Raw genomic sequence first — 12,913 nt, 5'->3', positions numbered from 1 at the left:
AACAAGAGAACCCACCGCAATGAGAAGCCCGTGCACCACAACTAAGAGTAGCCCCCACTCACCGCAACTAGAGAAAGCCCACGCACAGCAACAAAGACCCAACACAGCCAAAAATAAATAAATAAAAATTGAGGAAAGGATGTGATGACATTTCTCCATAGAAGACATACAAATGGCCAAGAAGCACATGCAGAGGTGCTCAATATCATTACTAATTAGGAAAATGTACTAGGATGGTTATAGTCAAAGACACAGACAATAACAAGCGTTAAGATGTGGAGAAATTGTAACACTCATATATTGCTAGAGGAACACAAAATGGTATAGCCACTTAGGAAGAGTTGGGCAGTTCCTCAAAATGTTAAACATATAACCAGCAATTCTAATTCTAGGTATCTACCCAAGAGAAATGAAAGTATATGACCCCACAGAAACTTGCTCTGAATGTTCATAGCAGCTTTACTTATAAAAGCCAGAAAGCAGAAATAACCATCATCCGAATGATGGATAAACAAAACATGGTACATGCACCAAATGGAATATTATTTGGCCACGAAAGGAATGAAGTACAGATACACGGTACAACCTGCATGCACCTCAAAAACATTATGCTAAGTGAAAGAAGCCATGAAAGAAAGGCCATATATTGCATGATTCCACCTATGAAATGTCCAGAAAAGGCAAATTCATAGAGACAGTAGATCCAGGTTGCCAGGGGCTGCTAGTGGATACAGGCTTTCTTTCGGGGGTGGTAAAAATGTTCTAAAGTTAGATAGTGGTTATGGTTTTACAACTCTGTGAACATACTAAAAACCACTGATCTATAATTCTAAACATGAGAATTCTTATGGTATGTAAACTATATCTCAATAAAGCTACTGAAGGAAGGGAGGAAAGAAAAGAAAAGAAAAGAGAGGGGGGAGGGAGGAAAGATGGGAGAGACGGGGAGATAGAGGGGGAGGGAGGGAAGGAACAAACGAATGAACAAACTAACTAAAACAATGAAAAAAAAGTGTGCTGTTGCGTTGATCTCTGCCATGCAGCTCAACATGAAAATCCAGGTGTTATACTAAGATATGGATAGCAAAGGAGCAGTTTTCCATGAAGGCTCTGAAATGTAATGGTGACACAGGAATCACACTTCTGCCTGACCCCAAACAACTGAGTCAAGAAGGTCTTAAGAAGATCTACACAATCTTCTTACATAGGGCCCAGTAGAATACCACGTGCAGCTATGAACTCCTTCCCTATGGTAAAAATGGTGGTGACGTCTGAAATTGAAGATCATAATCACTATGATGAGGAAGAAGGCAGAGAAAGAGGAAGGGAGAGATTTAAGAAGAGGAAGTGCTAATTCTAAAAGAAAGGAAAGGAAGTTTGCTGTTTATTACATCTTAACATGAAAACGTGGGGGGAAATAGACGAGGAGAGTTACAGTCACAAAGAAATATTATGAAAGAGCTCTTTTCTGGATTTGGCAATGCTACTGCAGCCAAAAGAAAGAACCACCAACATAATGAGTGTTATTAATACATGTGAGGGAAGATTGCCTCAGAATGTAAGAATGCAGAAATAATGGACGAGATCAGTCAGTTGTAGAAAAAAACTCAAAGGATTTTTGTGAATATGTAGGCACAGGGATTCGAGCACAAGTGGTTTAAATGGAGTATTAGAAAGGCACAATTAAAATATGATTTTAGCTAAGGAAAATAAAATCTAATCAATTACGTTGAACCATATTTGAAGAAAGGCTTTATTAACAGAAGATAAGCATGTAACCTAAACAAACGGAGAGTCAATGAACAAGAATTTGACAGTTTCTCTCACCGCAGGCTAGGGTAGATGAAACAAATTAGTATTCCAGTTTTCCTGGAGGAATTCCATATCCCTGAAAGGCATGTGTGTCATCTAATTTCCTGAGCTCTCCACGCCAATCTTCTAATCATAATTTAGGTTTTGATATAGATTTTCCTTCAGGGAAAATGCACTAACTGACCCAAGGATTTAGATCTACTTAGCAACTGACAGTTGGCACTGTGGTTTATACATCAGTCATTTGTGAATTCATTAGTGGAATCAATCCTCCTGTATGCACTGTCCTTTTCCCCCTTTCGAAAGGCTAATAAAATGAATTTTCTAGACTTATAAAAGGCGAGCAGATTCAGGTCCCAAGAGATTGCCCTCCTACCCCATCCCCCTTGGTAATATCTCCCCGTGGGATCCTGATAAGAATAGTCAAAAGCCCTCTCTATTTTGACACTCTTACAGTGAAAAATAAAAATCTATTCCATAGAGAAACCTCACTTATTAGGGCTAGCTAAAAGAGGTCACTCTAAGTTACTCATACTATTTAAGACCTGTGGTTTAATTTTAATTACCTAGGATAAGTGGAATGTACCCCCAAATAATTTGCTTAGGTCTTTGAGGAAAAAAGCTTTAATGAATAGATAAGTTCCATTTATAAATAGCATAACAATTGTTTATGTGTGAATAAGAGCTTCTAACACATTTAGAAGTTTTTTAAAACAGTGCTATAGTCTTAAGCATTCTGCTATTAATCTCTTGTACTCTGTTAATTTGCTTAACAAGCTGTCATAGCAGTTTGACAGTAAACTTCAAGCCAGCCCCTTGGAATTTTTTAAATAATAAAATATGAATAATGAGTTATAAGCATACAGTTTTTAAATAAATGGATCAAGCTTCAATATCAAGAAAATTCATATTATATTTCTACAATATGAATGCAGTTCTGTTCAAAATTGTGTGCTTGTGGCTTTTGTTTATGAACCCACATCTCTTTTTAAGTAAGAAAAAAGACCCCAAAACACTAGTTCTCTGCAGAGAATTACAGAAGCACACTGCCCTCCCTCTTTGCATCATGAAAAGACATTAAGGTACAACAGAGCTTAAACAGGTGTGAAATTTAACAGCATCTCAGTCTCCAAAACACTCTCAATTTAGGGAATGAAGGGCTGCAGAATGTTAACCTAGTCTGCTGGGCTTTTAGAAAACTAGCATTTTCACTTGGAAGGAAAGGCACACAGTCTCGCAGATTATACAAATTGAAAATCCTGTATGAGAAGCCAGAGGATGCTAATGGCTCGCCAGCTTCTCTAGCTCCTGGGGGCCCTGCCCGCGGCGCACAGCAGGGAGCCTACTGTTACACCTTCTCTGTTGCCTCATTTGTGAGTCATCGCATTTTCAGCAGAGACATCACGTAGCAGTTCTGCTGTGAAGAGCCAGAGACATTCGGTAAGAAACAATGTCTGCGTTTTCAGGGCCGATTCAGACCTGTGGCCACGGCAGCATAACTTTGTGTAGGCATCTGTGTTTTGGTCCAGACCCTCTGGGGCTCTCACTGCAGACTTTATGGAACAGACACAACCCTGCCATTTAAAGCTGCAAACCCTTCTTCTCTTGCCAGGGTTCCTTGACAATCGGGTGCTCTCAAACTAATTCCCAATATGACCCTTTTTTCTTTCTTTTCCTTATCATCTTACCGCTGACGAATACATAGTAAAACACAAAGAAACTTGCGGGTCTTCTTTCAGGATCTGGTACCCTCCCCCAAAAGAAAAATTCTACAGAATAGAATTTTCAAGTCTATTTCAGCAAAGTTTCATGCTTCCTAGAACATTTCTGTTTAATGTATGTTTTTGCACAAAGACGGATGGTTCTCAAAGGGAGAGAGTTTGGCTCCCCAGAGACGTCTGGCAATTTCCAGAAACACTTTTAGTTGCCACAACTTGGGCAGGGGATGGGGGATGGAGAACAGGGAGACCACTCCTGGTCTCTAGTGAGTAGAGTCCAGAGCTGCTGCTACACATCCTACGATGCGGAGAACAGCCCGACCACAACCAAGAATGATCTGGCCCGAATATCAATATATCAGTATTGCTGAGGCCGAGGATCCCCAGCACAGACAAAAGACATTCCCTGGAAGAATCAGATCACATTCCACATAAATAAGGTAATGTTAAAATGGGTGGTGTTATTCCAGAAAAGTCTCCTTCAAAGAGCCATTTGAAAAGATGCCAGTTTGCACGGAGAAAAAACTAACGACTTTCAGGTTCCCAGCTGGGCTTGACACAGTTCCAATATTTACAGGGTCCCTGTGGATGCTGTACATTTGTAAGATTGGAAATAATAGACTTCTTTGTAGAATAAATACAGCTATTTGGGTCTTAATGGGAGCTCTGACACACTCCGCCTCATTTCAGCAGTATTATCCATTAACCTCTGAAACTTCAAAAATGGAAGGCAACATGTGATAAAGGTTTCTAAATTACAGGAAAAATATTAACTGGATATTAAATAGACAACATATGGAAAATGAGGAAAGAAAATAATTAGCATGGTCACAGGGAACTCAGTGTTACTGGAACCCAGATCTGAGGTGAGATAGCATTGTTTTGGGAAACTGATTTCATTTTTCACAGGCTACACTCTAAACGCTCCTCTGTTTTCTTTTTTAGACAGAAACATCATCATTGCTAGATGGTAAATGGTGTCTAAAATGAGAAGCCATGTTGTTAGCTTTACTGTTCCATATTCTCAGTTTTATTTACTTTCAAGCTAGGGGTTTTAGAGAGAAGGAAATCAGATGTCTCCAGTTGGATGTGTCTCTGAGATGACAGATGAGATCCAGTCATAAAATGCTACAGCAAAAGCAAACCCACCTATGTTGTATGCAATTAAAGTATTGCTAGTAACACTGCTTAAACAGAAGAGTCCTCTTTCTCACCTTTAGAGGAGGATAAAGAAACTGTACTTCAGAATACAAAGGAAAAATATTTAGCAAGTCTAATCAAAAGCTTGATTAACGCAAAGAGTAAACTTCACCATGGATTTATTACTTATTTATATGCTCTGCGCTGCTCCATAACCCTTCATTCACTCTATTCTCCCGCTCAGCTCTGCCCAGAATGATCGGTAGCATCTCCAAAGGGTATGTAGCCAAAAGGAGACGAGCCAGAGATTTAATTCAATTGCACAATTTGAAGCTTTGATATGATGACCTTTGAATAGAAACAACTTACATTTTTAGCCTACGAACATCTTTTATTCAGAGAGTTTCCCATTTGTCTGCTGGCATTTTATCCCCATGGCATGCAGGTGAGAGATGTAGGGCAAACATCCTCATCCTATCAGACAGGTGAAGAAAATGAGTCTCAGGAAAGCTATCTGACTTGTCCAAGGCTACACAAGTTCATGGTGGTGCTACAGTAGAGCTCCGCTGTCTCGACAGCACGCTCAAGAAGTCACATAGAATATCACAGAAATGAACCTTGACAAAGAGAAAAGCAGTCCCCGACATCCGACAGCTGGCCTGGTGGATGAGCCAGGCCTTGGTGTTGCTAGGAGCTGGCCTGACACTCAAGCTGGGCCACGGTGTTCTCCTGGTGAATATGGACAATTTCACAAAACAGCAACACCAGACAAGGTCACTTCATGACTGGAATGGATCAAGACAAAACAACACCACTCCCTTACCATATCTGAACACCGACAGACTGTGAACGTTGTTCAAGCCACAAAAAATGACAATCCTGCTCCTGTCCTCTAGCGAATATGAGCGACTGCTGCCTCTTTAGCAATTACAGATGTAGCCTGCCCTACCCACAGATAAAATGTATTAAGATACCTCCTCTTCCTAACAGCATTCCCGTCCACAGCAAAGCCCCACTTCTTTAAATCTTCCCCAAAATCAATCGCACAAGCCCAATTCCTATAAGACGTTTTTTCTAACACCTTCTTACTCAGAAGCAGCACGGTTCCCCATAGTGTGCGTGCAGTGAGTTATAAACGCCACTTGTATGGGTATTTTCCTGGTGGTCTCTGGCCGGAAACCATTGAGACCATCGACAAGCTTATAGGAAGAACCAAAGAAACTATGATTCACACTTTGCTTTTTAAACATGGCTACTGATAGCATTTTCCTAAATCATAGGAAGGTAAGGACCCAACAGTCCTGCTGCAGCTATTTGAAAACCAGGGGGAGAAAAGCCCACACAGACACATAAAATTGAATCATAAATAAAAGATCCAATGGATCTAACAAACCTACTTCTATATTTAAAGACATTTTGACACAAATTAAAGTTTTCACTGGGTCAGTGACCTGATACTTCGCTTATTTCTATTGTAAACATGATAATCATATGGAGAGAGGAGTCAAACAGGGTTGACTCAGGTCCAGAAATTCTTATTTGATCCATCTGCCCCATATCCTCCTAAAACGTAAATCTGTGCGCCAATGTACAACAGTACTCATTTTAATGAAACATTCCAACAGTTTCTATCAAAGAGCAGAATTTGGGGTGATGCAGTAATAATACCTACCCATTCCAAAAGGGATGGCAAAACTCCTAACAAAACTGTATTATAGACTGTGTCTATTTTATATCAAAATATCTGGCTAAATTGCTTTTAAAGAAATCCAGCCCTGCTGAGAGTCACACACAGAAAATGCAGTAGACACCATGGAGCAGTGGACAGTAGCTGCAGGAGTAATCAAAAATATTGATATAACAACAATAATAAAAATGATTGATAATAGGAAACACCAAAAAAAAAAAAATCCAGTGCATCGTCCAGGCTTTATTTGGATCACATCAAAATATCCTGAATTTCTGAATTTTTTAATAAGTTTCAGGTGTACAGCATTAACAATTCGACATCTTATATACTACAAAGTGGCCACCACCACAAGTCTAGTTGCCATCCATCACCATACAGTTTCACCCATAACCCACCCCCATCCCCACTGGTAGCTCCCTTCCTCTATGAATTTTTTAATTGAATTAAATCATGTTGTCATTGTTAAGTCATATTCTTTCCAAATTATGATGAGATGAGCAGGATAAATAATAATAAGTATTTATAATGAAAACTGGCTTTAAAAAAAGATTGCGAATTTTTTTTGAGTAGCGCACTGTAGATTATTAGAAATTAGAATTATCTAGTTACTGAACAATTTCTCCCCATAAATAGAAACCAAATTATTTTGAATTGAAAAGGATTGTTCTGTTGTCCTATTTTAATATTATGCCACAATTCCATTCCTCCTTCCTAATTTCTATGAACTTCTGAAAACTAAACCTAGACCCACCATACCTCCCAAATCCAGTTGCCTTCAGCGATCTATCATAAGTGGCCTCCAAGTTGCTGGAAATCTCCCTAAACACCCACTTCTGGTCATCTTCTTATAATCTAAGCCAAATCATCATTTACTTTTTATCTTCAATCCACAGCCTCTACTTGGAGAATCTCTCTCAGAGCCCTAGTCTTCAAATTTTCTACTACCTTTTCAATTTGTTCATATAAAATATAAACAACATGCTTGTATTTGACGGGGAAAAAAGCAATTCTACTCACCACATTTTTTCCTTCATTTTGGGCATCTCGATAATCAGGGTTAAGCTAAAAACAAAAAACAAAGCTAGTTTTGAATTGCTATTAAAAGCACATTAACAAGACCAGTGATCTTTAATTCCAGTACACTATTGTACACTTAACTACGTTTAACATAAAAAGAGGCTAAGAAAGAAACGGTTAGGAAATACCTTCAAACCCTAGTTACAGGAGACAAGAGTTAAAATGCCAAATTTATGGCCTTTGTTTGTATCAAACTGTTGACATTTTTGAACAAGTGAGAGCTGACAGTCTCACCACCTCTTAAGAAGCATTCAAGAGAGTTCATTTTGCCCACCACAGAATCTGCTATTGACCAATAATGCAGACACCGATTTCTAAAAGTAGACCAAAGGAAGGTTTTAACAGTGATTCAAGATCATGCTCCACGTGCTATACACACAAGAAAAGAAAGTCAAGCAAAAGAGGATCTATATATCCGCTAGGTCAGCTAATGCATGAGGACTATTTAAACTAACAAACAAGAACACATGTCTCAAACAGATGGAGAGATAGAGAACAGTACGGAGGTTCCTTAAAAAACTAAAAATAGAACTACCATACGACCCTGCAATCCCACTACTGGGCATATACCCTGAGAAAACCATAATTCAAAAAGAGGTAATTCATAATACCACAATGTTCACTGCAGCTCTATTTACAATAGCCAGGACATGGAAGCAACCTAAGTGTCCATCGACAGATGAATGGATAAATAAGATGTGGCACATATATACAATGGAATATTACTCAGACATAAAAAGACACGAAATTGAGTTATTTGTAGTGAGGTGGATGGACCTAGAGTCTCTCATACAGAGTGAAGTAAGTCAGAAAGAAAAACAAATATCATATGCTAACATACATATATGGAATCTAAAAAAAAAAAAGGTTCTGAAGAACCTAGGAATAAAGACGCAGACACAGAGAATGGACTTGAGGACACGGGGAGGGGGAAGGGTAAGCTGGGACGAAGTGAGAGAGTAGCATTGACATACATACACTACCAAATGTAAAATAAATAGTTAGTGGGAAGCAGCCACACAGCACAGGGAGATCAGCTCGGTGCTTTGTGACCACCTAGAGGGGTGGGATAGGGAGGGTGAGAGGGAGACACAAGAGGGAGGGGATATGGGGATATATGTATACGTACAGCTGATTCACTTTGTTGTACAGCAGAAACTAACACACCAATATAAAGCAATTCTACTCCAATAAAGATGTTAAAAAAAAAAAAAGAACACATGTCTCTGGGTTAGACTGTGGCGTTCAGGGGTCATTCCAATGAGAAAGCATGAGCTCTGCACATGCTGCCTGTTGGCCCACATATTTCCAGCTGCTTAGCATCCGTAACTCCTGACTCCCACCTGACTACACAGTTTCAAAAAGATGTCCTCACTGATCATTTGTAAAGCATATGGTTTAGAAGGTGTTTTCTCAAAATAACAAGTTGTCCAATTGAATGTAATCCTATGAATGTGAATCGGTTGGTGTATACAATACGCAACCCCAGGTAATTAAAGTCACCATTTAAGATGTGAGGCTGGGAGTCTTTCTCAGAATTACACTTGGCTAGTAGCTCTGAGGAACGCCCCTCCCAACTTATCACTAAATATTAATGACGGTACTGAAAATGATCAAAAACAAAGCAAAACACTCTCCATCTCATTGAAGACTAAGGTTGAAAACCATCTGAACCCCCAATCATCAATGAATTGACAGTAATTATAAAGCCGACGGTGCTGGGGGAGAGGCAACAACTCCCCAGTTGTCATCTCATGGCAAACCTCAACCTGACTTCAAGCTAGTGGCCGGGTGAACACAGTTCAGAAGATACTTGGTGCGGTTCCACTATGTGCCCCCAACCCAGAGACCCCGAGTATTCACCAACGAAAGACCTATACAGAAGTGCTTCTCCATCACTGAGAAGCTGCTGTGAGACGGAGCAGAAAATTGTTTCCCCCATCCTCCCACCCACTGTCCACTACCTCTGTCTGTCTTCTCATGGCCAAAGAGATACAGCAAAGCTCAGAAAGCAAATGGGCAGAAAGCGGAGGGAGCAGATGATGGCAGAGGGCTTTCTAAGAGGCGCTGTCTGAAGAAAGGGCAAGAAGAGAAAGAACCGTAGCTGCTGTGGGCTGGAATGACACTGTGCGATAAAGGAAAAATAGCAGAGGGCCGGGGAGAGAAGCAACCTCAAGAGAGTCCAGGGACGCAGACTTGACACCTGCTGGAACTGGGAAGTACATCAGGACCCTGCAGGCTGCCCTGCAGCTGAAGATTTAGCAAGAGGACTGAGAAAAAAAGAAATGGAACAAAAAGACCGTCCACTCAACCGTTCTGCTTCTGCATGGAGCTCACTCGTCTGAGGACAATAAGGGAGGAAAGCAGGAAAAAACAACATGGGACGGGTTAAAAAGTATGTTAAAATGGGGGGGAATTCTTTCTCAGAGTCTTTCTGAATATTATCTATGGTATGATACAAAATAAATTTTCAGGAAATGGTTTGGCATATTCAAGAAAGTTCAAGTAAACATTGCCTCCATATGAAGGCAGCAGAAGATGAACAGAAAAATATAATATAAAAATAATCAGGTAAATAATAAAATAATATAAGAAATAATCACAATATAAAAAGAAGTTAAATTAAGGAGGATCTCAATAACAATGAGAACATAAATACAAAATTAAAGTCCATGTCAGCAGCAGGAACAAGCATAGTTGACATTACTGGAAATGAGTGATGCAAAGGATGAACATGGAGCAGCTATCTTTCACCACAGAGGGAAGGTGTAAAGAAATGAAAATTAGGAAAAAGGAAATAGTCACGGAGGACCAGAGAATGAGGAATCAACTAATGAGCAACCAGGATACTAGAAGGAACAGAAAATTATATACAAGCAATAATCAAAGATTATGGAAAATAAAGCTCTCCTCAGCTAAAGAAAGAACTCTGTATGCAGAGGTAACCCTATTCCAGGAAAATCAACTCCAACAGGCACATTCATTTGAGGATGACGGGAAAGGTGGGGGGAACAATGGTAGGGACATAAAATAGGGCCAGAAAGTAGGCTTAGACAAAAATGCATATCATGTAACAGGAGAACAGATGAACAAAATATGGCGTATTCAAACAATGGAGTACTACTCAGCAATAAAATGATGGGCTGCCGATGTACACAACAAGGGTAGATCTCAGAAATATATACCATGGAATATTAGTCAGCCATAAAAAGGAGGAAATCCTGCCATTTGCAACAACATGGATCGACCTTGAGGGCATCATGTTAAGTGAAATAAGTCAGTCAGAGATAGGCAAATACTGTATGATCTCAGTTATATGTGGAATCTAAAACAAACAAACAAACAGAAAACGAACTTATAGAAACAGAGATCAGATTTGTGGTTACCAGAGGCAGGGGTGGGAGTGGAAGAGATCGGGGAAGGGGGTCAAAAGGCACAAACTTCCAGTTATAAGAAAATAAGTCCTGGTAATGTGATGGCGCACGGTGACTACATTTAATAATACTGAATTGCATATCTGAAAGTTGCTAAGAGAGTAGATCTTAAAAGTTCTCATCACAAGAAAAAAAATTTATAACTATGTGTGGTGATGGATGTTATCAAGATTTACTGTGGTAATCATGTCAATATAGATATATGTCATATATATATATCTCAAGTCATTATGTTGTACACCTAAAACTAATACAATGTTATATGTCAATTACATCTCGATTTTAAAGTGAAAGAAGCCAGACATGGTATGACTCCATTTATAGGAAATCTAAGAACAGACAAAACTAAACTGTGGTTAAACAAATAGTTAAACAAATCAGAAAGTGAGTGGGAGAGGAGTGGCTGGAAGGCAGAACCAAGTCCAAGAGCCACTGGACAGCAGTCTTTCAATTTTCAGAGTAGACAGACAACCGGGGTGGGGGAGGGATGATAAAACAGGAATCCAGTTACAAGTTGCTTGTTGGTGCTAGGCCAGCAATTGGGGAGATCTGAGGCTGAATTTTATTTTTCTATGGAGATGCATACCTCAGGCTCCTTAAATTCCCTTGAATTATGAATAAACGAATCAGTCCCAAAACAGTATTATTCCTGCTTTTGGAATCCAACAGTGAAAGGTAGAAAGTGAAAAGACAGTGACTTAACTGGCCTCCTGTCTACTGATTAATCAAACTCAAAAAGACACACTTTTACTCAGTAGTAATGAGAGGTCAGCATAGTGCACAGAAGGGGTTTACTTAGCTCTTTTAGTCAAGGATCACTGTTTTAGGGAATTCCCTGGCGGTCCACTGGTTAGGAATTGGCGCTTTCACTGCCAGGGCCCAGGTTCGATCCCTTGTCGGGGAACTAGGATTCCCACATGCCATGTGGTGTAGCCAAATAAAAATAAAATAAAATGACTTAAAAAAAAAAAAAGGATCGCTGTGTTATATTCTTTTGTTTTCAGTTTGAAGAATTCAGACTTTTCTTTTGAAATTAAAAGATACATACTAAAATTATAGCTAAATTATATTCAAAAGATATGTAACATGTTTAACCAGGATATACCTATGGTCAAAGCTTTCATTCAGTAAGCATTTAGACTAGTTGGTTAAAGACTGTAAAGTATATTAACTTCATGCTGGAAGCCATGACATATCCGTAACTAAAATGTGTACAGAAACAGGAATTAACATACCTAAGTCAAACAGGAGTCATGTATGCCCTTTAAGACATAGGTCATGTTCTACCTTAAAGACAATGTTACTTTCTAAAGTTGTCTTCACACATTTCACCCTCTTAGGATCACCCAGTTCAGTTCCTGAGGGATGTGTGTAGAACCAGATTCCAGACTCTGGTCTGGAAGGAAATGCCATGGGCCTTAGGAAAGGTCGCCTAACCTCCATGGAACTCAGGGTCCTCATCTGTAAAAGAGAAAAGCCTATGACTAAATCCTAATCATACTAATTACATGTCATTAAATTTTATATATTCATGTCTTTGGCAACAATACTAAAGACGGTGCCGAACAGTTAGATTTCGCCTCATCTTGTGTCTCACAGGCTGCAATGTGGCCTTTTTTATATAAAATTATTATTTCAGGGACTTCCCTCGTGGTCCAGTGGTTAAGAATCCACCTTCCAATGCCGGGGACGTGGGTTCGATCCCTGGTCGGGGAACTAAGATCCCAAGTGCTGCGGGGCAACTAAGGCCGCGGGCCACAACTAGGGAGAAGCCCGGGCACCGCAATGAAAGATCCTGCGTGCCGCAACTAAGACCTGACACAGCCAAATAGATAAATTTTTTAAAAAAACATTAAAAAATAAATAAGATTACTGCTTCAGTAAATTCATTAAAGTGATAATAATAATAATGAGAAGGAGGAGAAGAACAGGAAGACGAGGAAGGAGAAAGAGGAAGAGGAAGCACCCAAACAAATCTATGGCTACATAAATTCACCAAAATTAACCAAAGGCCAAGTAAATATACACTTTAATATATGTTT

At 39.5% G+C, this 12,913-nt stretch overlaps 1 protein-coding gene across 4 annotated transcripts in view; it reads right to left on the bottom strand.

Moving 5' to 3' along the window:
- The window catches only part of ITPR2 (inositol 1,4,5-trisphosphate receptor type 2), a 526,334-nt gene that overhangs the window by 387,205 nt on the left and 126,216 nt on the right, over window positions 1-12,913 (bottom strand). For 3 of the 4 annotated variants that reach the window (XM_027129402.1, XM_027129406.1, XM_027129403.1), the window contains exon 10: window positions 7,378-7,422. The exons of the other annotated variant lie outside the window; for it this stretch is intronic. In XM_027129402.1, the coding sequence (XP_026985203.1) occupies window positions 7,378-7,422 (45 nt within the window). The remainder of the gene's footprint in view (window positions 1-7,377; window positions 7,423-12,913) is intronic. 4 annotated transcript variants of the gene reach the window in all.

Source organism: Aethalodelphis obliquidens, unplaced genomic scaffold, assembly GCF_003676395.1.
Source record: "Aethalodelphis obliquidens isolate GAN/ISIS:26980383/991018 unplaced genomic scaffold, ASM367639v1 scaffold36, whole genome shotgun sequence".
NCBI lineage: Eukaryota > Metazoa > Chordata > Mammalia > Artiodactyla > Delphinidae > Aethalodelphis > Aethalodelphis obliquidens.
Note: the sequence above shows the minus strand (reverse complement) of the source record. Positions and strands in the feature narration are given on the sequence as shown.